Here is a 24,961-nt window from a genome sequence, read left to right as displayed (position 1 = left end):
GGTGGTGGACACAGGGAAGGTAAAAGGAAGGGAGAATGGGTAGACAGTCGAGTAAAAAGAAAGACAGAAATATAGAAGGAGAGGAGAAGAAGGAGAGAGAGAAAGAAATAAAGACAGACACACACACATATATTCTAGCACCCGTTAATGTAACGGGCTATAAGACTTGTATATAGATATAGATATAGATAGATAGAAAGAGAGATATACTATGTGTGTATGTGTATATATATATATATATACGTATATATATCTATATCTATATATTGAACACTGGCAAAAATTATATACTAAATTATTGAGATGGTTGGATTTGGTGCTTTATGTGGAAATTTGGACTTACCTGTTAATTTATTTTCTTGAGTCATCCCTGTCCAATGGGTTATGTATATTTTTAGTTTTTGGGCTGATTTTTAGTATATGTGCTTACTTTAGTTTTCTTTGTTATATTCATGCTTGTTCTTGATCACTTTGCCATTTTTGTTTGATTTTTTTAACCCATCCTCCAAAAGGTGCTTAGACCAAGTTACAAATCAGGTTCTCAAGCATTTTCCCTCTTTGTCCCATCAAGCTTATAGTCTATCTAATGTACCTGGGGTAGTGGAGGATTAAAGGGCAAATTCTATAAGAAGCGCCCAAAAGTTAGGCACCTATATAGGCACTGTTCAGCGCAATCTAAGTAAAATTGGGTGCTGTTTAGTGAATAACGCTGAGCAGCATCTATTTTGGAGGCGCCTATTAAATAGGCCAGCTCTAGGCACAACTAAAAGTTAGGCGCCCATGCGAGTGCTTAAGCACGCCTAAGAGCATTGATTCTGTAAGAAGGCACCTAACACGTAGCCACGCCCACGCCTAACATGCATAACACCTATTTTTTTGAAGGCCACCTAAATTTTAGAGGCGCCTTGTTATAGAATTGTGCTTTCTTGATAGGCGCCTAGATTTCAATCAATGCTCAATAAAAAGCTTAATTGAGCTTGTTATTCTATTTAGATAGGCACCTATCTAGTTAGGCGCATCTGAAATAGGTGCCTAACTTTTGGCACTGGTTACAGAATTTGGGCCCAGGGTCACAAGGAGTAGCATGGGGTTTAAACCCACAACCTCAGGGTGCTGAGGCTGCGTCTCTAACCATCGTACAACACTTTCCTCCTTTCAGGGCTCACACCACAGAAATCTGCTCAGAAATGGTCTTAGTCCTCAACTCCTAGAGTTGCTGTTGGAGCTCATTCTATCCCATCTAGATCTGTCTAGTCATAATTGGGATACAGACCATAGTAGTCTGGTCTTATTTCCCAATTACTGGAGTTGCTGTGTAAGCAAAGCTAAGCTTGTTTTGTCTCTGTTCTTTCTATTTAGGAATCTTTTGTGTTTATCACAAATATGTTTAAATTCTGTTACTGTTTTAATCTCTATTACAGAGGGCATTGTAGATATCCACCATCCTCTTTATTGGTTGTAACTCACACAGAATTATAGATGATATGGATTTGTTATATATATATATATATATATATATATGTATGTATATATATAAATAGGAAGAGAATGTCTGTGCCTTTGTCCCAAAAACAGCCTCTGCCTCCTGTGAGGGTTGTGAGTTTAAATTCACCCCAATCTGTTTTAGAGAAAAAAGACTGAAAAATAGATCCCTCAAGGGGATTACTGTTGCCCCAAAAACCTGAACTCAAAGAAGCTTTAAACTCTTACATAAATCTCCTATTCAGTCATATTCAGACTGGAAAAGATTGTAACACCTGAAACTAGATGTCCTTGCTATATTGCCTTATTCTCCCATAAGGGGAGGATGTAAAAAAGAATGAAAAAGATATTCCAAGAAGGAATCATCTGACTACAGAAAAAGGAGATGTGTCCCATCTGATGGGCTTCTTCAGAAAATAGATCAGGACATATCCATGCAGGAACATACACAGTACTGGTCCTAGTAGGATATCAAGCCCCCTTGAGCAACCTCATTAGATTCTCTTTTCACTAAGTGCTAAATCTCCTCAGGTTGCAACCACTCACTAAACTGCTATGACTGTCCTGCAATGTGTCATAAGAACATAATTGTCATACTGAGACAGAACAAAGGTCCATCAAGCCCATCATCTTGTTTCCAACAGAGGCCAACCTAGGTCTCTAGCTAGATTCCAAGTAGTAAAAGAGATTCTATGCTGCTTATCCTAGGAATAAGCAGTGGATTTCTCCAAGCCATCTCAATAATGGCCTATGATTTTCTCTTTTAGGAAATTATCCAAACTTTTTTAAACCCCTCTAAGCGAACTGATTTTACCACATTCTCGGGCAACAAATTTCAGAGTTTAAATACGCATGTGAATACATATATATTTTCTCCGGTTTGTTTTAAATCAGTACTTTCATTGCATGTCCCCTAGTCCTAGTATTTTTGGAAAGAGTGAGCAAGTGATTCACATCTACCATTTTTACTCTACTCATTCTTTTATAGACCTCTTATCATATCACCTCTGAGCTGTATCTTCTCCAAGAACTCTAGCCTTTCCTCATAGGGAAGTCATCCCATCCCTTTTATCATTTTTGTTGCCTTTCTCTGTACCTTTTCTAACTCCGTTATATCCTTTTTGAGATATGGTGTCCAAATGCTATTCAAGGTGTGGCTGTACCATAGAGCAATATGAGGACATTATAACATTTTCATCTTTGGCATCTTCTTTTATGTGCAGACATGCTAGAAGCAATTGGAGGGAAAGAGAGAGGGAAGGTGATCACTTCAAATCCCCTGAGTCCCAATCAGGCACAACATCATAGTAGACTTGGAGGTAGGCTTTTGTCTTGTTCTTCTTCTGTTTCTAAAAGGCTGAAGCCACAACCCCCTTGAGAATGAGTGGGGAGAGAGGGGTGGAACCTGGCAAAAAAATTCTAGCTCACTAGTCTGCTCTGAAGAGTAGAGAAAAATCAGTCCTATGGGACTGCAGCCTATAGATTATGTATGGACCATTTCATTTAAAAAAATAGCCAAACTGATTGTGGATGCCTATATGTAAAGCCAATACAGTTTAGGATTTGATATAAGTAGTTCCTGTACTGGTTTTGAAATCTGCAAGCTAGCCTTTTAGCAAGGTTTGATATGCAGTGACTTGATTGTCTGTATGAAGTGACTGGAGTTTATTACTCGATATTGGAGTGAATGAAAGTTTTTAAATTCTTATGTATGCTTATTTTATGGAAACTGCTTAGAATATAGGCAGTATATACATTTTTAAATAAATAAATACATCTTACCAGATTTGATCTGGGCCTGTAGCCACAACTCTGCACCGACTGGTGAAGCCACAGAAATATTCAAAAACTGAAGGCAATATCAGGCCACTATAAGGGAAGTATAGTCAGCTCTGAGCTGTCTTTCTCTGGCTCCATCTGCTGGCAGGGGGAATAATAAATTTGTCTGGACTGGATTGACATGGATGTTAATGAAATTGCCATTATATAGATTTCAATGATGGTCAGCAGCCTAACTGGATATTCACGTGTTTATATCTAGATAGCATCCAGCACTGAATAACTATGGTGCCTCAAGATTAATGTATATACTATAGATATATTTATACTGAGCACAAAATTATATATCCTACTCTGGATTCTGCTATTAGGCTTATTCCCCATGATGACTCACTACCTGCCCCTGTATCTCCACAAGATGGACTTTCTTCTGTTGAACATGGGATGGGATGGGTTGACTGATCACTATCAAGAATTATCTGATCCTGATTATGTGAATGATGAAGATTCAGAACCAGAGACCTTTACACAAGCTGAGCTCAATGATCTTATTCATGATCTAAATTTTTAAAAGAAAAAAAAACAGAACTTATTGCTTCAAGGCTTAAGCAAAAGCACTTGCTTGCAAAAGATGCTAATATAACCCATTACAGAAAAAGGAATCATAACTTAACAACATTCTTCACTGTAAATGGCTCATTGTGCTTTTGTCATGACATCAATGGGCTCTTCAATAGTTTGTCTCAAGTGCATTGTCCAGATGAATGGTGTCTCTTCATCAGTTCTTCACAGAGAAGCTTGAAGGCAGTGTTACTGCACAACAGAAATTCCAAACCAAGTATACCAATTGCCCATTCTGCTCATCTAAAGGAGTCTTATGAGAATATGAAGAATTTACTAGAAACAATTAGTTATAAAACACACCAGTGGAACATCTGTGGTGATCTGAAGGTCATTGGCATGCTAATGGGAATGCAAGGAGGATTCACTAAATACTGCTATTTCCTGTGCTTGTGAGATAGCAGATCTACAGCTGAACATTATGTCAAGTGTTCTTGGCAGCTGAGGGATACCTATAACCCAGGGGCGACCAGTGTGAAATATATGCCATTGGTGGATCCTCATAAAATATTTCTTCCATCTCTTCATATCAAGCTGGGGTTGATGAAGAACCTGGTAAAAGTCATAGGTAAATCAAACTCGCCAGATTTTCAATATCTTATTAAGAAATTGCCAAAAATCAGCACTGCAAAACTGAAGGAAGGGATATTTATAGGCCCACAGATCAAGTCCATTATGCAGGATGAAGATTTTAAGCAATCACTCTCAGCAGATGAGCTTGTAGCTTGGGAGGCATTCAGGTGGTTAGTGGAAAATTCTGCGCAACCATAAGTCTTCTTCATACAAGGAAGGAGTTCAGAATATTCTTGACTCATCAGAAACTTGACTGTTGCATGTCAATAAAAATGTACTTTTTGCACTCGCATCTTGACTTTTTTTTTCAGAAAATCTTAGTATGGTGAGTGACAAGCAAGGAGAATGTTTTCACCAGGACATTCAGTTAATGGAGCATCACTACCAAGGTTTATGGAATGAGAGTATGATGGCCGACTGCTGCTGGATGTTGTGCCATGACAATCCAGACATAACTCACAAAAATAAATCATACTCTATGGGGCTCATTATTGAAAGAGAAAAATGTCCAAAAACTGGCCTATGTCGGCACTTGGATGAACATTGTCCAAATACGTCCAAGTGCCGATAATAAAAACGGGTTTTGGACGTATTTCTAAACGACCCAGGCCTTCATAGTGTTGCTGAATGACCAAAGCTAAATGGGGCATTTCAGGAGGAGTGTCAAGGGCAGGAGTTGGGAGGGACATGGGCCGGCTTAGACTTAGCTGTACAGCATGTATAACCAAAAGTTATACAGCCCAGGATCGACAGAACTTGGATGTTGTGACTTAGACCATTTAAAACATGGTCTAAGTCACAAAAACCCACCTAAAGTCACCAGGTAAGCACTGCAAACACATAATACAGACCCCCACATACTACCCCAGTGATCACCGACCCCCCCCCCCCAACCCCATAAAAATTGTAATCACACCTTTAAAATTCAGCCTCCAGAAAATCATCACCTGGCAGCCTGGCATAGGGGAAGCCTAGTCATCCAGCACAGAGGCAGCTTAAGCCATCTTCGGGGTGGGTTAGGGACTCATGGAAAGGAGGATCCATGCTCATAAGTCCCTGTAATCACTGCATTGATACTTAAACATGTGTACTCCCCTATACACCCCCAAAACCCCTTTTTTACTGGCATATAAGTGGCTCCTGCAGCCATAAGGGCTTTTAGGGTGGTAGATAAGTAGATTTAGGAGATTCTGGAGGTGTTTTGGGGAGCTCACCATGACCTATAAGAGAGTTGTAGTGAGGAGAAGACATGGCACCCTTTTTGTGACGTTTACAACAGTGCCCTGTAAGGTACCCCACTATTTAGGTGTCATGTCTGGGTGTGCAGTCCATCACTTTGAAGACCCCTCCCACATCTAACAGGGCTTGTTCTAGGCATTTTTGACTTTAATGAAAAGATGGATGAAAATGTGGTATAAAGATGGACGATTTAGTGACTTGGACGATCAGATTGGCAGGATATATAATTAGACGATTTTCAAAAGAAAAAAATTTTGGACGTATTTTTGAAAATATGCCTAGGCTGTTTTTTACTTTGGATGATTTGCAACTTAGGAATCCCGCAGGAAGGGGAGGCAGGGTCTAGAAGAGGAAGCAGCGAAGTACACAGAGGACATAGACCTGCGACCAGAGCGAAAACTGAAGAAGGGAAAGTCTGCGATCTTAGTGGGAGACTCAATTCTAAAGCAAGTAGATAGCCACATAGCAAGAGGAAGAGATGATCGACTAATGATCTGCTTCCCAGGAGCTAGAGTAAAAGACGTTGTTGACAAAATTGAAAAAATTTTAGAAGGAGCAGAGATGGAAGAGACTGCAGTGATGATCCACATCGAGACAAATGATGTCAGCAGGAGAGACTACAGAAGAAATGCACTGATTGAACAGTTCAAGATTTTGGGAAAGAAGTTGAAGATGAAGACTTAGAAGATAATGTTCTCAGAGATCCTACCAGTGCCAAGGGCAGATGTGAAGAGGCAGACAGAACTACAATCAATAAAACACATGGATGAGGAGATGGTGTGAGGAAGAAGGGTTCCACTTCATGTAGAACTGGACAACATTTTGGGGCAAGAGCAAGCTCTTCAGGAGAGATGGACTGCACCTGAGCGCGACGGGAACTAGACTTCTAGCAAAAAATGTCAGGAGAGGAATAGAGCAGGCTTTAAACTAAGAAGAAGGGGAAAGCCGACAGTCGACCAAGTGTCGATGATTTGGAAAAAGGTATCCCAAGGAAAAATGAGAAGGAAATATGCTGGGAAGACACAATGGGCAAAAAACAAGAGTTGGAAGATCAAGAAGAGGATGATACAAATATCGGAGCGCAGGAAAAGAAAATAAAGATCATAGCACAGGAAAAAAAAATGCAGACAAAAAAATACCAGGACTTAAATTGCATGTATACTAATGTAAGGAGCCTAAGGAATAAAATGGGAGAATTAGAAGTCATGGCCAAAAAAAGAACCTAAACATCATTAGGGTCTCTGAAACATGGTAGAATGAAGAAAACAAATGGGACATAGCACTGCCGGGGTACAAGCTCTATCATGAAGAAAGGTCAGGCCAGAAAGGAGAAGGAATAGCCCTATATATAAAAGAAAACATACACTCAACCAGAGTGGACACAGCAGCGATGGCCAACAAATTGGAATCGCTATGGGTTAAAATACTGGGAAGGAAAGGGCCCAAGATAAAAATGGGCCTGTACTATCATCCACCTGGGCAAACCAAAGCAAATGATGAAGAAATGAAAGCCGAGATAAGGCGAGAATGCAAAAGCGGTAACACGATTGTTATGGGTGACTTCAACTATCCTGGCATAGACTAGAGTCTTGGAAACTCACAATGTGCTAGGGAGACCGGATTCCTGGAGGCTACACAGGACTGCTTCATGGAGCAGCTTGTCAGAGAACTGACAAGAGGGAATGTCACTCTGGATCTAATCCTAAATGGGCTAAGAGGACCTGCAAAGGAAGTGGAAGTAGTGGAACCATTGGGAAACAGTGATCACAATATGATCAAGTTCAAAGTTGAAGTAGGAATGTCGAAGGGAAAGAGAACTACAGTGACTCTTTTAACTTCAAGAAAGGAAACTACGATGCAATGAGAGTAATGGTAAGGAAGAAACTTAGGAACAGCTCAAAGAAATTTCAGACTGTAGAGCAAGCCTGGTCTTTATTCAAGGACACGGTGAGCGAGGCGCAAAATCCCCAGATTTAGAAAAGGATGCATAAAGAGCCGAACAAAAGACCCGGCGTGGATAACTAAAGAAGTGAAGAAAGCAATAGGAGATAAGAAAAAATCATTCTGGATGTGGAAAAAGGGCAAAACTGGGGGAAACTGGAAAGAGCACAGGAAGCATCAAAAATAATGTCACTGCGTGGTTAGAAGAGCAAAAAAAGAATATGAAGAGACGCCTGCCAGGGAAGCACAAAATTTCAAACTGTTCTTCAGATATGTTAAAGGAAAGCAGCCGGCAAGGGAGGAGGTGGGACCACTGGATGACGGAGACAGGAAAGGAGAGGTTAAGGAGGAAAAAGAAGTGGCGGATATACTAAACATGTTCTTTTCGTCAGTATTTATAAAAAAAAGGACACTTCCAACATGCTGGAACCTGAAAAGATCTTCAAAGAATCTTCAAAGCAGATCAAGCAGAAAAATTAACGTCCATGGAGGTCAGTCTTGAAGACGTACATAACCAGATAGATAAATTAAAAACTGACAAATCTCCGGGCCTGGACGGAATCCATCCTAGGTTATTGAAAGAACTAAAGGAGGAAATAGCGGAACTACTACAGTAGGTTTGTAATCTATCCTTTAAAACAGGCATGATACCTGAGGATTGTAAGATAGCTAAAGTTACGCCCATCTTTAAAAAAGGATCGAGAGGTGACCCGGGGAACTATAGACCGGTAAGTCTGACTTCAGTTCTGGGGAAAATTACATTATATTACAATATATTACATTACAGATTTCTATTACAGATTGCCTTACATGGTCTCCTTTCATTAAGAGATCCTTTGTGGGATCGCATTTGATGTTACTGCCGTAGACTGTTTTCCAAATCTGCAAAGAGTTTGAGGGTGTCACATCTTCAGTCCTCGCCTGTATCGTTCTGTGAAAACTATAATTATAGCTGTGCACTATAGCCTGTAGGACGTTTTGATAAGTAAAGGTATTATGGGCTGTAAAATATCTCCACATTTTGGATTTTAAAGTCCTGTTAAATCTTTCCACTACAGCTGCTTTAACATCATTATGGGTCACAAAATGGCTAACACCTTTTTGTTTTAATAAATTCTTCAGAGACTTATTTAAAAATTCTTTACCCTTGTCTGTTTGAAGTTTTTCAGGTGTACGCCCTAAATTAAATATTGTTTCAAAAGCTTCGGTGACTTCATGACCGGTTTTTGATTTTAAACATACGACCCATGCATATTTTGACAGGATATCTATTACCGTTAAGATGTATTTGTAACCGTTGTTATAACGGGCAAAGGCTGACATGTCGACTAAGTCACTTTGCCACTGTCTGTCAACTTCCGACACAATTGTTTTATTTCTTTTAAAATGGATTCTAGCCGGTCTGTGTAAATTGTATGCGTTTTGATCGGTGATCCAATCCACCACATCTTTTCTCCGGACTGTTATATCACTCTTTTTAGCCGCTTGAAGTAGAGGGGTAATGCCTCCATAGCTTCCTGCCGCTATGGATCATAATAAATTTGCTTCAATAAAGAATCTTTCATAGCTCTGCCTTTTTAACAGAGCCCTGTTAGGTGACAGCTGCTTTTGTTTTTTTTTCAGATTGTTAAGACAACAGTAGGGGGCCGGGACAAGTTCAGACATGTTTAAACACACCTCCACCTCTCTCCCCCTTGGCTTTATCAGGGGAGGGGTGCTGCAAGGGGCTTATCAGCTGTTACCATGACAATAGGGGAGCTGGCCCATTAACCATTAGCTCAGAATTCCTACTGAAAAGTGTGTTAAAAGCAAATGCAACCTTTTCTCATTTGTTTCTGCCCCTGCTCTGTTTTAAAAGCAGGAAAGATTTTGTGAATGCCTTTTGTTTTGTGATCTGCTCTATCCGTGAGCTCTTAAACCCTGTCTTTTAACTAAAAACTGTTAAAATAAAGACGTTTCTTTTCTGGCCACATCATTTCCGGGTGGGGGTTTTGACTAAGTCTGTTTCCCCTATTTCCGCCTACATGGTCAGAAAAGCGCATTTCCGCCGCGTCATTTACCCTATTTCTGCCTACATGGTCAGAAAAGCGCATTTCCAGTAGGGTAAGGCACTCCCATTTCCGGTGATATCATCAGAAAGCTTATTTCTGGGTCAAACACGCCCCCATTACCGGTGATGTCATCAAAAAGTGCATTTCCGGGGCGGGACATGAGGGGGCATGGCAATGAGAGGGGCGGGGCTTGAGGGGTGGGTCTATGGGCGGGGGCAGGGTCAGGGGCGGGGCTACCACCATTCATTCCTATTGGAGGGGCGGGGCTTAGGTGAAGAGCGGGACGGGGCCATGAGTGGGGGCGGGGCCATGGGCAGAGACTAAGGCGGGATAATGGGCGGGGCTTAACCCGGAAGTGAACGCTGATTGGTCGATCCTTATCTCTGACAGCTGTCAATCATTTTGACATGAGGTGTACCCATTATACTACTAGTGAGTCCCGATTTTAGGCAGCTATAGGCGTCCTACAGCTGTCTAATCAGCCAATCGGGATGCACGTTTTTTAAAAAAAAATGCTCCCCAGGCAGGCCGCCTATATTGAAGGCGAGGCCCGCAAGACACCTAGGCCCTGATTCTGCATAGGACGCCTGGGAAAGGCGTCCTGTTCAGAATCGGCCTAAACTAAACCCCGATTCTGTAACCGGTGTCCATGTTACAGACGCTGGTTAGAGAATCGGGTTAGATTAGACACAGCCCGCTACACTTATCGCGGCAAGGGATCTCTCTGCCGCTATAAGTATAGCGGGCCGCGGCCCCCTGACCGATCGCTGGCAGGAGGGTGCCCAAACCCTCCTGCCAGAAGTTGCCCCCCCGACACTACCGACCGCCCCCCCGACACTACCGACCGCCCCCCCCCGACATTACCGATCTCCCCCCCAACAATATCGATTGCTGGCAGGAGGGTGCCCAATCCCTCCTGCCCAAAGATGCACCCCCCCCAGGCACTAACAACCCCCAAACCTCCACTCCACCAAACCTGTTCTTACGGCCAAATGGGTTTTGCACGTCCAGCCGGCAGGCACCTTCATCGAAATGAGGCGGGCCCGCCCCTTCCTGGCCCATCCCGCCAAAGCCTAAGGCCTGATTGGCCCAGGCTCTAGAAGCCTGGACCAATCAGGCCTTAGGCATAGCGGGTCCGCCCATCCCCACTTAATCTAAGGCCTTATTGACCAATCAGACCTTAGACTTAGTGGGGATGGGCGGACCCACTATGCCTAAGGCCTGATTGGTCCAGGTTTCTAGAGCCTGGGCCAATCAGGCCTTAGGCTTCGGTGGGATGGGCTGGGAAGGAGCTAGCCCGCCTCATTTCGACGAGGCGTGCCTGCCGGCTGGACGTGCAAGACCCATCTGGCCGTAAGAACAGGTTTGGTGGAGTAGAGGTTTGGGGGTTGTTAGCGCCGGGGGGGGTGCGTCTTCGGGCAGGAGGGATTGGGCACCCTCCTGCTAGCGATTGATATTGTCGGGGGGGGGAGATCGGTAATGTCGGGGTGGGGTGGTCGGTAGTGTCGGGGGGGCGATCGGTAGTGTCGGGGGGGGGGGTGCGTCTTCGGGCAGGAGGGATTGGGCACTCTCCTGCCAGCGATCGGACAGGCCGCGGCCCGCTATACTTATAGCGGCAGAGAGATCCCTTGCCGCGATAAGTATAGCAGCCGCATCTACTTACAATGTAGACCAGCATTTTGCTGGCCTACATTTTAAGCTTCTCCTCTACTAGGGAGACGCGTAGGGCTGCCTAGGCCTGCCTAAGGCCCGCCTAAGGCCCTTAGACGAGCTTAGGCATCTTGCGGATCTCCCTAGGCTCCCGGAGGTGCCTTCAGGCCTGCCTGGGGAGCATTTTTTTTTTTAAACATGCATCCCGATTTGCTGATTAGACAGCTGTAGGACGCCTACAGCTGCCTAAAATTGGGACGGCACTTTGGAGAATCAGGGCCAGACTGTGCAAGTCTGCCCAGTACTTCAAAATTTGCTATTATGTTTTGATTCTAGATCCTCTGTTCATACAACGGTGAACTCTGTCACCATTTTCCTCTGCACCACCTCTCTGGGAGCACATTCCAGGCATCCACCACCCTCTCTGTAAAGAACAGTTTCCTTACATTGCTCTTGAGTCTACCACCCCTCAACTTTAAATTATGTCTTGTCACTGTTTTGTTTTGTTTTTGCCTTTAGATCTTTGGACACTATCACCCCAAGGTCCTTCTCCTTATCCATGCATATTAGCCTCTTACCTCCCAGCATATATGGTTCCTTCCAATTATTAATCCCCAAATGCATTACTCTGCATTTATTTGCATTGAATTTTAGTTATCAGATATTAGACCATTCCTTTAACTTTTGTAGAACCAGGTTTTTTTTTACAAATCTTGCTATCATCTGCAAAAAAGCAAACCTTTCCTTCTAACCCTTCAGCAATGTCACTCACAAACATATTGAACAGGATCGGCCCCTGCACTGAATCGTGAGGGACTCTACTACTTACCTTTCCTTCCTCCTTCCAGCACCCTCTATCATCTATCTGACAACCAGTTTTTAATCCAGGTCACCACTTTGGGTCTTAACCTCAGAACTGAAATCAGGGTGAAAAACTGATGTAGAAAAATGTGCTCTGATGTCAGATGATTTACAAAAAAAAATTTTGTTGCCTTGTGTTATGAACTAGAGCACTGTTCTTCAACCGCCAGTCTGTGGACTGGTGCCGGTCTGCGGGAAATTTCTGCCGGTCCGCGCAGGACTGGCGAGATTGATTAACTTCAATTTCCTGCCGGTCCACGCAGGGCCGATGAGATCGATGAGATGTCATTTCCAGCTGGTCCGTGCAGGGCCAGAGAGATCTTGGGGAGCCTCCGACAGTGGCTTTCCCCCCTCTCAGCTGCTGTCCTTACTTACCAGTGCAGCGATTCAAGAAGGCAGCCTTGGGGCTTTTGCTGAGTCATGGCCACCTCTGATGATGCAATTTCCTCTTTCTTCAGAGGTGGCGTGACACATCAAAAGACCCGAGGCTGCCTTAGTGAATCGCTGTGCTGGAAAGTAAGGAGAGCTGCTGGGAGGGGAGAAAGCCACTTTTGGAGCCTGGGAAGCTGCTGGGCAAGAGGGAAAAAATGGCAGCTGTTACTGGACCTGGAGAGAGGGAAAAGGAGAGATGCTGCTGGGAGGGGAGGAGGGAAAGGAGTCTGGGAAGGTGCTGGACAAGGGGAAAAAGGGACAGCTGCTACTGGACCTGGAGGGAAGGAGAAGGAGAGATGCTGCTGGGAGGGGAGTAGGGAAAGGAGTCTGGGAAGGTGCTGGACAAGGGGAAAAAGGGACAGCTGCTACTGGACCTGGAGGGAAGGAGAAGGAGAGATGCTGCTGGGAGGCAAGGAAGGGAAGGGAAGAGAGTTACTGCTGGACAGGAGGAGGAAGGAAGGGAGAAGGAAAAAAGGAAGGAAACAGCTGGCAGGGAGATTAGAGGAGGAGAAGGGGAGAGACAGGCATGAGAAAGTAGAGAGATTGATGATGGGAAGGGGTCAGCAGAGAAATAAGCAGAGAGGGACAACAATGCTAGATCTGGTGTAGGAGAGATAAAAATGAAGAGAGCAGTGAAGCTGGAATGAATCATGTAAAAAGGAGAAAGGAGAGAGGGGGCACAGGCTGGATGGAAAGGAGAGAGGGGCATAGAAAGAAGACAGATATCATATAGAAGGGGGAGAGGGCAGACAGTGGATGGAAGGGGCAGATGCTGGATTGAAGAGACAGAGAGGGCAGACGATGGAAAGAAGATGAAAGCAGAAACCAGAGATGACAAAAGGTAGAAAAAAATAATTTTATTTCTATTTTGTGATTAGAATATACCAGATTTGAAATATATATCCTGCTAGAGCTGGTGTTAGACATAACTGGGGATTATAAAGCCCAGGCTGTGCTTCTTTAGCTTCCATCCGGCTTACGGCTCTCTCTGACCAGGGGGCAGTTGCCCTATTTGCACTCCCCTAACACTATTCCTGTCATGTGTGACTGCAGTATTCTGTTAGCATGATATTTCTGTAGTATTCTGTTAGCATTCTGTAATAATTTGGCTTATTCAGTTTTCTTGATAGTAGAGGGGATATATGTAAAGGGGTTTTGTTGATCCTTGCTCTGTATTATTTGTATTTATAAAATGACAATTGTACAGAATATTGTTTATTTTTATACTTTAATAAAATACATTCAATATAAAATCATAACTGAGGCTTGTGCAGATGGGATCAGATGATTTGTGGGGACCGAGCTAGCGGAGACGAGGTGGATACAGGGTTTTAAAATTTCAGTCTTAGTAGTTTGCCAGTCCACAAAAAAATTATTTTATTTCCGCCGATCCATAGGTGTAAAAAGGTTGAAGAACACTGAATTAGAGGTCTTCATGGGAACGGGGATTATGGGAATCCTGCAGGGATCTCCCTAGGCCCATGGGACTCCTGTTGGGATGGACGCTGGTTTTCTGGGGTTCCTATGAAAATGCCAACCTACCTTTATTCCAGTGTTCCATCTAGGCTTCTTAAATCCCTCAATGCAGCAGTTATTGATTACCACTCACATGGGAGAGCTCTGTACATCCACCAATCAGGGAGACAGAGCTGGAGCTTGATGGCCAATCATGAGCACTTCCTTGTAGAAGTGCTCCCAGATTGGTGGATGTGCAGAGCTCTCCCAGTAGTGAGCCTTGGTGTGAGACCTCCCCTCAAGAATCTTGTTGGCTCAAGCCTGCCACCGTGACTCACTGCAGCTGTATAGAGGAGCACAGGACAGACTGGGCAGCATGACTGGGCAGCTCTGGAACATAAACATAAGAACATAAGAACTGCCATCTCTGGATCAGACTTAGGTCTATAAAGTCCGGTTATCCGCTCACATGGAGGCCCAGCCAGGTGTAACCTGGTGAAAAAAACTTAGTCACTTGTATCCTTCTATGCATCTTTCGAGGAGATGTGCATCTAACTTCTCCTTAAAACCTCCACTGGGAGAGCGTTCCAGGTGTCCACCACTCACTGCGTGAAGCAGAACTTCCTGGCATTTTTCCTGGGCTTGTCTCCCCTCAGCTTCAGTCAATGACCTCTTGTCCTGGTCACATTTGACATTGTAAAGAACTTTTTATCCTGCTCTATCTTGTCGATTCCTTTTATTATCTTAAAAGTCTCATTCAGATCCCCTCACAGTCTCCTCTTCTCCAGGGAGAATAGTCCCAGTTTTTTAAGTCATTCTTTGTAGTTTAAGTATTCCATACCTTTAACTAGTTTCGTGGCTTGCCTCTGTACCCTCTCCAGCAGTTTTATATCCTTCTTTAGGTAGGGAGACCAGTGTTGGACACAGTATTTCAAGTGTGGTCTGACCATTGCTCTATAAAGCGGCATTATGACTCTCTCTGATCTACTAGTGATTCCCTTCTTTATCATGCCCAACATTCAATTTGCTTTCTTTGCCGCTGCCGCACAATGTGCTGATGATTTCAGGGTCCTCTCTATCAGTACCCCCAGGTCCTTTTCTTGTTCGTTCTTACCCAGAGTTGCACCTGACATTCTATACTCGTACTCCTTGTTCTTTCTGCCCAAATGCATTACCTTGCGTTTTTCCACATTAAACTTCATTTGCCATTTCTCTAACTGGTTCAAATCTCTCTGTAGTTCCTCGCTATCCTTTTGTAATCTGATTGCCCAACATAACTTCGTGTCGTCTGCAAACTTGATGACCTCACTGGATGTTCCTTCTTCTAGGTCATTGATGAAAATATTAAATAAGATGGGCCCAAGTACCGAGCCCTGGGGCATACCGCTAGTCACTGGAGCCAGAGTACCCTGCATCAAACTGCTTCAGTCCAGCAGGTACCAACATTTAATTGGTAACTTTTTTTAATTGTCTTTATTCATTTTAATAACATCCAGTACAAAGTGCATTTAAAAATGCAACAATTGGCACTAAATAACAGCACTTATTACTAACAATAATAATATAAACATCTTTCCCCCCATCCCTCCCTCCCTCCCAATCTGGATTGTGTAAAACTCAATGAAATGGAAGGCTTGGACTATTAATTGGTGGATACAAAATTTGCTAAAGGGCCCAAATCTTATTGAAATTTTTACTATAACCCTTTATTTCTAAATTCATATGTTCGTATCGATAACACAAGCACAGGGATTCTTCCAGTTTTTTTGTGATCAGTTGTATAGCAATCCCAGTCATTACAAGAAGTAATTTATTCTCAGCTGCAGAAATTAGGGACTTGGGTTGCAATACAGTTCCAAAGAGAACCACATCGTAAGACATGGACTTGGAGGTACCCAAAATCCTATTAATTGTAACCCAAATCGACTTCCAGAAGCCTAATATTAAGGGGCAAAAGTGCATGTAACTTTATTTTAAAAAAGAACAGCGGAGGAGAGAATTGTTGCACCGGACATCTTCTTTCTGTTCATCAAATTCTGCCTTAAATCTACTTCTTTAGGATAGCATTTTGTTGATATGCCAACCCCATCCGATTGGGGAGAGGGAGGGAGAAAGGATATTGGTTTGATGCCAGTTCTGGCAGATGTCTGACTTTGTTTTGAATTTTCTGTAAAACTCAAAACTAAAATCAAAACTGTCAGAAGTAATTGCTGCTTTTTATGGGGACAGGTAATTTTTACTGGGGGACGGAGGGGATTCCTCATGGGGATGGGTGAGGATGGAGGAGATTCTGGTGGGAATGGGTGGGTACGGGAGGGATTTCTGTCCCTGCACAACTCTCTATTACGAACCGCAGGCCCCTATATGATGATATAATCACATAGCAAGTTGTAGATCAACTGTTATGGGTTGAATTTGGTCAAATCAATGCCTGCATAAATGGAAATCCTATTGCTGAAATAAAGATTTGACCCCTGATACAGTTATGAAGCCAAAACACTGTCACTGTTCTTGTTCTGTTCTAATTAAGATCTACTGTGCAATTACTTACAGTATAGTAGTTGCTCGACTCATTAGCTCTTGGTTATGTTCTATGAAAGAATTTCCACTTTTTCTTTGTATCTGGTGAATTAAGGCAAAAATGAGGATATGTAGTAAAAGATCCTCGAAAACCTTTCAATCTCTCCCTATAGAGTGATGATTGATGGAGTAATTATTGAATTCCTAATGGCCTTCTGCAAATCTGATTCTGAAAGACACTCTAAGAGCAGGTGAAATGTTGTCATTTGCTGTGCATCTCAGGAGGTTTGTAGAATGGAAGAGATTCTTCTGCAAAGTTTCTACTAGTCTTCAAACACTGAAGAGAGTATGAAAGTTCTAATTCTATTGGTTAATGCTGATTGAGTTTACCGCCCTTCATTCAGAGCTCAATCTATCTGTAATACCATTTCATGGAAGGTGATTTTGTCATTTTCTTTTTTAGCCTTCTGTCCTTCTGTCCAAATATTGTTTTAAATACATGAGATTTTGAATGCTTTTGGAACAATGATGAAGATGATGACACTTAAATACTTCTTTTTCAACAGATCAGTTTCACCTCTCAAAATCTTTTAATGAGTGACACGGTCAAGTTTCCTTATTTTTACCGGGCTGTCCCCAGTGAGCTGCACCTCTGTGCTGGTATAATCAAGTTACTGAAATATTTTGGCTGGAGATGGGTTGGTATTCTTGCATGTTATGAAGACAAGAGTCTTAGGGCTGTCCAGATCCTAAAGGAAGGGATTGAGCAGAATGAAGGCTGCCTTGAATTCATAGAAGTCCTCAGTCGTGACAATGTCACACCAACCGATATCTCCAAACTTTATCAGAGAATCAATGCAGCATCATCTAATGTGACCATTCTTTATTGTAGTAGGGATTATGTCTTGAATCTGTTTGTAAATGTACATAATTTTATATTAACCAAAAAGTTCTGGATCACCACATATGAACAGGATTTCACCGTGAATTATGCATTGGACAAAGGAGTGAGGAACAACACTTTGGCATTCACAGTTGCAAAAAAGAATATTCCAAGTTTTTCAAAATTTGTCAGTGAGGTAAATTATACATTGCTTCCACTTGATTATTATTCTTTATTATGGTGGAAGAGCCTATGTGACAGCCGTTGCCAAAAGAACATCAGGAGATCTTGTGTCATAAATGAAGCAACATTCTTTGGAACACATTGTAACACCAAATACTTGGGAAGCAGCTATAGTGTATACAATGCTGTGTATGCTTTGGCACACGCACTGCATGATATGGTCAGATCTGGGTTTGGAAACAACTCTACGGGGAGTAGAGAAAGGAGATTTTTTGATTATTTGCCCTGGAAGGTAAATCCTTTGTTAGAGATTTGATCACTGTAAAAAGAGTGATATACACTGAATATCGAAGTGTGGAAAGCATCATTCATGTCCACATTTCCTTTTGAGTTGTGCTCTATGGGACTTTGGCACACACCCATTGTTATAAAATAGTTTATAGCAAGATGCAGAAGCAAATTTAAATTGGTGTAATTCAGTGTTAATTAGCACCCAATTATACACACAAATTTGATTGTTAGCTGATTTAATTGGATACATATTTTGGATTGGCACTATATATAGAATCTGAGGTTGTGTGCTTAAATTGTCATGTGCATAACTCATAAGGGGGCATAGCCGGTGGAAGGGTATGGACAGGGCAGAGGTATACTTTAAATTTAGGCTCAGTGTTAGAGAATAGGGTCTTTTACAAGCAAGTAATTCCATGTCAACTGGTCCAATTTCAAGGAAGGCTCCCACTCGACATCTTTCTTGGATTCAAAAAAGTGGCCAAACAAAAAACAACTAACAGGAACTGCAGTGAAGATGCAGGAGCAAAAAAACAAAACAAAATTGCAGAGCAATGTACAAAGTAGAAAAATGTATTCATTAAAAGTCATAAAACATGTATAAACAGCATAAATAAAATAATTGTTTCCAAAAACTGGTTTTTGTTCTCTTATATCCCGGACCCAACACAGTCCGTGTTTCAAAAAACACTTTTTTTCTCAGGGGTCCAGGATAATCATTACTTAGAGTATCAAAAAGCCAAATGGATTAGAGCAAACAATAATTTGAACAAAACAGGCTTATATTTGAGTTTTTCTGTGTTCTAATCCATTTAGCTTTTTGATACTCTAAGGATTATCCTGGACCCCTGAGGAAGAAGTATTTTTCGAAACACAGACCGTGTTGATTCCAGTACATAAGAGAACAAAGACCAGTTTTTGGATACAATGATTTTATTTATGCTGTTTATACATGTTTTATGACTTTTAATGAATAAATTCCTGTACCTTGTACATTGTTATTCAGTTTTATTATGGGTTTTTTTACAAAAAAGTGGCCCAAATAAAAGAGCCCCTAAATTAGTACATAGTTGAAATCATGCGCCAAAACTATAGATATCTTTATTAGATGTCCCAACATACCCCATGAAAAAAATGTATCAATTTCTGAGATAGTCACGTGAAATGACCCATTGGGAGCTTTCTTTTGCTATACAATATTCACCAGGATGAACTCTTAATGACCATTAACTTGTCTTACCTAGTCCTCCTGCTTCCCAGCTAAAATGCACATAATACACTACATTTTTGTTTGTGGCCGCTGCAACCTGGATTTCTTTGTCTTTGCCTATTAGGGGATAACTCTCATTAAAATTGTTCAATACAAAATTAAAGACTTGGCTCTTTCAAAGCACATTTTGGCCCTGATTCTGTAAAGTGCATCCAAATTTTAGGCAGTTGTTGGCATCCTACAGCTGTCTAATCAGCCAATCGGAATGGACGTTAAAAAAAAAATGCCCCCCAGGCAGGCCGCCTATATTGAAGGCGCCTCCAGGAGCCTAGGGAGACCTGCAAGATGCCTAAGCTCACCTAAGGGCCTTAGGCAAACCTAGGCGGCCCTATGCATCTCCCTAGTAGAGGAAGTGATGCTTACAATGTAGGCCAGCAAAATCCTGGCCTACATTGTAAGTAGATGTGGCCTCTATACTTATTGCGGCAAGGGATCTCCCTGTCGCAATAAGTATAGCTGCCGTGGCTGCCTGTCCGATCACCAGCAGGAAGGTGCCCAACCCCTCCTGCCGGAGCACCCCCCCAAACTCCATATCATTGGCAGGAGGGTGCCCAACACCGCCCCCCAAAAAAACTCTTGATCGCCGGCAGGAGGGTACCCAACCCCTCCTGCCGGAAAACCAGACCCCCCATGCTAACGACCTGATGACCCCCTAACCTCTCCCCCAACTAACCTCCTCACAATTAACCTCTAAATTGTTGGCCGGCCGGGTCTTGCTGCCATCCAGCCGACAAGCCCACCTCGTCAAAATGAGGCGGGCCTGCCCCTTCCCGGCCCATCTCCGCTAAGTCTAAGGCCTGATTGGCCCAGGCTCTAGAAGCCTGGACCAATCAGGCCTTAGGCATAGCGAGTCCGCCCATCCCACTAACCATAAGGCCTGATTGGCCCAGGTGCCTAGATCAGCAGCTACCCACAAAAGTGGTACTAATCACATGTTAATCACATAATGGCACCATTTATAGAATCACAGCTATGTCATAGATAGGCATTGGAAATGTAGGCCTTGAAAACCCTAGCCTACATTTCCGGTGCCTATCTGTGATGATATCCATGACTACGGAAGTGCCTACTGATACCTAAGTGTATTTCAAGCATTAACCATACCTGTTTTACCTTTAGGCACTGGTAGGTGCCTCTGTAGTTGTGGTTCCAGTGCCATTTGTGGAGGAGCCATCTTTTTTTCTAATGAGATTTTAATTGCTTTTAAATGATGCAATCATTTAACATAAGAACATAAGCAATGCCTCTGCCGGGTCAGACCCGAGGTCCATCACGCCCAGCAGTCCGCTCACGCGGCGGCCCAACAGGTCCAGGACCTGTGCAGCAATCCTCTATCTATACCCCTCTATCCCCTATCAATTAAAGGCAATTAAACCAATTTAAATGGTACCTAACTAGCAGCTAGCTAGCAGTTTATAGAAATTGGGCTTAAGTGACTTTTATAAAATTGGTACCTTTTATAAACTCTCCCCCTATACAGATATATGTGATTAAATAGCTATTAACCTTTGTAAATGGTCCATTTGGAAACTGTTCTTACTGTATGTAGTTAATATTTAAGCGTTTCCTCTGTATTCATAGTTTTACCTATATTTGAGAGAGGCATTCTGAGAACAAGTGTTAGGCTAAGGATTGAAATGTGGCATATATTGTTTTCCAAACTAGTTGATATTTTAGTAGAAAAAGTGTGCAAGCATCTGTGGGCATTTGTTGCCTTATTGAATTTCAAAGTGAACATCCACAGGTAAAAAGAATCCACAGACTTTGCAGCTATAGAAACAATATTAAAATTATTATTCAGAATAATTTGAAAAAGGAGTGGGGGAGACAAGATGGCATCAGGAGCAGGTCGCTGAGATGAGCACTCCCACCTCGAAGATGAATTTTCCTTTAAACTTTTAGAAAATAATTTGTTTTTATATGCCTAAAAGAAGGGAGAAACAGAGGGGTTTCCCTCCACCTAGCTCAGGCTTCTCGACACCGCAGCAGACTGTAATTACAGCATTTACAGTCCAATCATCCACTTTGGGCGCTTCTGCTGCTGTGAGTCGGGAAGCTCACAGCTTGGACGGTGAGATGTTGCTCTTGCTGAGCCCGTGAGGACCGCATACCCCTCCCAAGCCCGGAGAAACGTTTGTGGAGCAGAGCATGCAGGAGAGCTCCCCCAGCATATGGAGAGAGGCATGTTCTCTAGCCACGGTAGACCCGGAAGTGATTACAACTATGCAGACTCCAGCATTGGAGCTGCAGCATTCAGGGAGAGTGGAGCTATCGGTAGCTAGTGGTGGTGAGGTTGTGGGAGCCCAGAGTTCATCTTCTGGGGTAGAAGCCAAAGAAAATCCAGCTATTATCTCCCCCTTCAATCTGCTGGTGAGACCACAAGCAGTAAAGCTGGATTCTATTTGGACTGTGATTGAGAACCTGAACTCGGTATGCACCAACTTTGTTTCTATTACTTTAAATTCTACCTCTAGGATAAGTTCCTTAGAGACTTCTATTCAACAACATCAAATGAATTTTAAAAACTTAGAGAAAGTAACAACTGAGACCAAGAACTTGCTTACCAAACAAATGACAGATAAAATAATGACCTTAAGGAAGATTGAAAACTTAGAAAACCAACAAAAAATTTGAATTTAAAGATTCTTAATTTCCCGATTGCTAAGTTTATGTCGCCACAAGAACTTTTTAAGAATTTTATGTTGACTGTTCTAAATATTACGGAAGCAAGTCTCCCCCATACAAATAATTTATTATTTAAAACAAATGCAAAAGGAAAAAGCTGTAGCAATTGAGAATACACAGTTGGATGTTTGTGCTATTTTGCAATCTTCTGATATTGAAATTCAGGGGCAGATGACATTATTGGTCTCATTGATATTCTTACAAGATAAAAAAATGCTGTTGAAATTATACTTTAATTTAAAACAGATCACCTATTTAGGTGAAAGGGATATATATTTCCAGATGTCTCAAAGTGGACACAATCCAGGAGGAAAGAATTTTTGATTTTTCGACCAAAGGTGATTGCTATGGGGGCAGTGTTTCAGTTTAGATTTCCATGAAAATGTTTTGTCTCATATCGAGGGAGTAAATATATTTTCTTTGAACCTGTCCAATTAGGTTTTTTCCTAGAGGGTAAAGGAATCTCGACACAGTCTGATTGAAACAGGTTATTAATGCGGTAATTAATTAATGGATAGGATAATATCTTAATACTGCTCTACTTCCTAATTTTTGATTTTTTTTTTTGAAATGTCCCCTTTCCCGAGGGGTTTTATTATTTTGTCTCTTCTTCTCAGATTTGGACTGTATTAGATAAATGTTTCATTGTTTATTTTCTGGTCCTTAGTAATATAACTAAGTGAGTTTATACTTTTGTATTGCCTTCAACATCTTTGTAACTTGGATGTACTGAAATGATAAATAAATTGAAAAAAAAATAATAATTTGAAAAAAGAAAAAATTGTATGCTTGAATTCACATGGATAATCTAGAAATATCAAAATTTTACTCTTTATTCTTTAGCTTCATCATTATCTGAAGAGTGTCCACTTTAAGAATGGTCTTGGTGAAGAGATATTTTTTGATGAGAATGGAGGCCTCACCATTGGATACAATATCATAAACATTGTCTACCTAACCAACAGGACACGTAGGAATGACGTTGTTGGTAGTTATAATCCTTATGCATCTATGGGACAGGATTTCATCATTGATGAGGAGGCCATTGCGTGGGATAATGAGTTCACTGAGGTCAGAATCAATTAATATTAGAACATGATGAGATATGCTGAGTCAGAGAAAACATGAATCATGTTTATTAAGAATATGAGAACATAAGACTAGCCTTATTGGGTCAGACCAATGGTCCATCAAGCCCAATAGTCCGTTCTCACGGTGACCAATCCAGGTCACTAGCACCTGTCCAAAACCCAAGGAGTAACAATATTCCATGCTTCCCATGTCTTTCTCAATAACAGACTATAGACTTTTCCTTCAGGAACTTGTCCAAACCTTTCTTAAATCCAGCTAAGCTATCCACTCTTACCACATCCTCTGGCAATGCGTTCCAGAGCTTAACTATTCTCTGAGTGAAAAAAATATTTCCTCCTATTGGTTTTAAAAGTATTTCCCTGTAACTTCATTGAGTATCCCCTAGTCTTTGTAATTTTTGACAGTGAAAAATTGATCCACTTGTACCCATTCTTCTCAACTCAGAATCTTGTAGGCTTCAATCATATCTCCCCTAGAAGTCTCTTTTCCAAGCTGAAGTTCCCTAACTGCTTTATTCTTTCCTCATACGAGAGGAGTTCTATCCCCTTTACCATCTTGGTTGCCCTTTTTTGAACCTTTTCTAGTGCCACTATATCTTTCTTGAGATAAGGACACCAGAATTAAATGCAGTACTCCAAATGAGGTCACACCATAGAGCAATACAGGGGTATTATAATACAGGGGTATTATAATATTCTTAGTTTTGTTAACCATCCCTTTTTAATAATTCCTAGCATCCATGTTTACTTTTTTTGTCCATCACCACAAATTGGGTGGAAGGTTTCATCATATTGTCTACAATGACACCCAGAACCTTTTCTTGGGTGCTAATCCCCAAGGTGGACCCAACATCCACTAACTGTGATTCAGGTTATTCTTCCTAATGTGTATCACTTTGCATTTGTCCACATTAAATTTCATCTGCCATTTGGGTGCCAATTCTTCCAGTTTCCTAAGGTACGCCTGCAATTTTTCACAATCTGCATGCCTTTTAACAACTTTGAACAGTTTAGTGTCATCTGCAAATTTAATCACTTCACTCGTCATTCCAATTTCCAGATCATTTATAAATAAATTAAATAGCATTGGTCCTAGTACATACCCCTGTAGAACTCCACTGTTTACTCTCCCCCATTGAGAAAAATGACCATTTTACATTATCCTCTGTTTTCTATCCAATACCCAATTCCTAATCCACAACTGAACTTTGCCATCTATCCCATGACATTTTAAATTTCTCAGGAGCCTCTCGTGAGGAACTTTATCAAAAGCTTTCTGAAAATCTAGATACACTATATCAACTTGCTCACCTTTATCCACATATCTGTTCACACCTTCAAAGAAGTCATGGAAATTAGTGAGGCAAGATCTCCCTTGGTTGAACCCATGATGACTCCATCTCATTAAATCATGTTGTCTACGATTCCACAATTTTATTTTTTATAATTGTTTCTACCATTTTGTCCAGCAACGAAGTGAGGCTTACCGGTCTGTAATTTCCTCGGATCTCCCCTGGAGCCCTTTTAAAAAAAATCTGAGTAACATTGGCCACTCTCCAATCTTCAAGTACTACAGAATGATTTTAGCAACAGGTTACAGATCACTAACAGCAGGTCAGCAATTCATGTTTGAGTTCTTTTAATACCCCAGGATGTATACCATCTGGTCCTGGCAATTTATCACTTTTTAACTTGTCAATTTGGCTTAGTACATTCTTCCAGATTCACCAAGATTCTTTCCAGTTCCTCCACATTATCACCCTTGAAAACCATTTCCAGTTCAGGTAGATCTCTTACATCTTCTTCCATAAAGACCGAAGCAAAGAATTCATTCCATCTTTCCGCTATGGCCTTATCCTCCCTGAGTGCCCTTTTTGCTCTTTGATCATCCAACAGTCCCACAGATTCCCTCACATGTTTTATGCTTCTGATGTACAAAAAATATCATTATGAG

The 24,961-nt window shown here is 41.8% G+C and overlaps 1 protein-coding gene across 1 annotated transcript in view; it reads left to right on the top strand.

The window, feature by feature from the left end:
* LOC117346225 (vomeronasal type-2 receptor 26-like) overlaps positions 1-24,961 on the top strand; it is an 83,672-nt gene that overhangs the window by 25,760 nt on the left and 32,951 nt on the right. The window contains exon 3 of the mRNA XM_033915629.1: positions 22,760-22,987. Within this exon, the coding sequence (XP_033771520.1) occupies positions 22,760-22,987 (228 nt within the window). The remainder of the gene's footprint in view (positions 1-22,759; positions 22,988-24,961) is intronic.

Source organism: Geotrypetes seraphini, chromosome 12 (assembly GCF_902459505.1).
Source record: "Geotrypetes seraphini chromosome 12, aGeoSer1.1, whole genome shotgun sequence".
NCBI classification, from domain to species: domain Eukaryota; kingdom Metazoa; phylum Chordata; class Amphibia; order Gymnophiona; family Dermophiidae; genus Geotrypetes; species Geotrypetes seraphini.
This window is presented reverse-complemented; position numbering and strand designations above follow the sequence as displayed.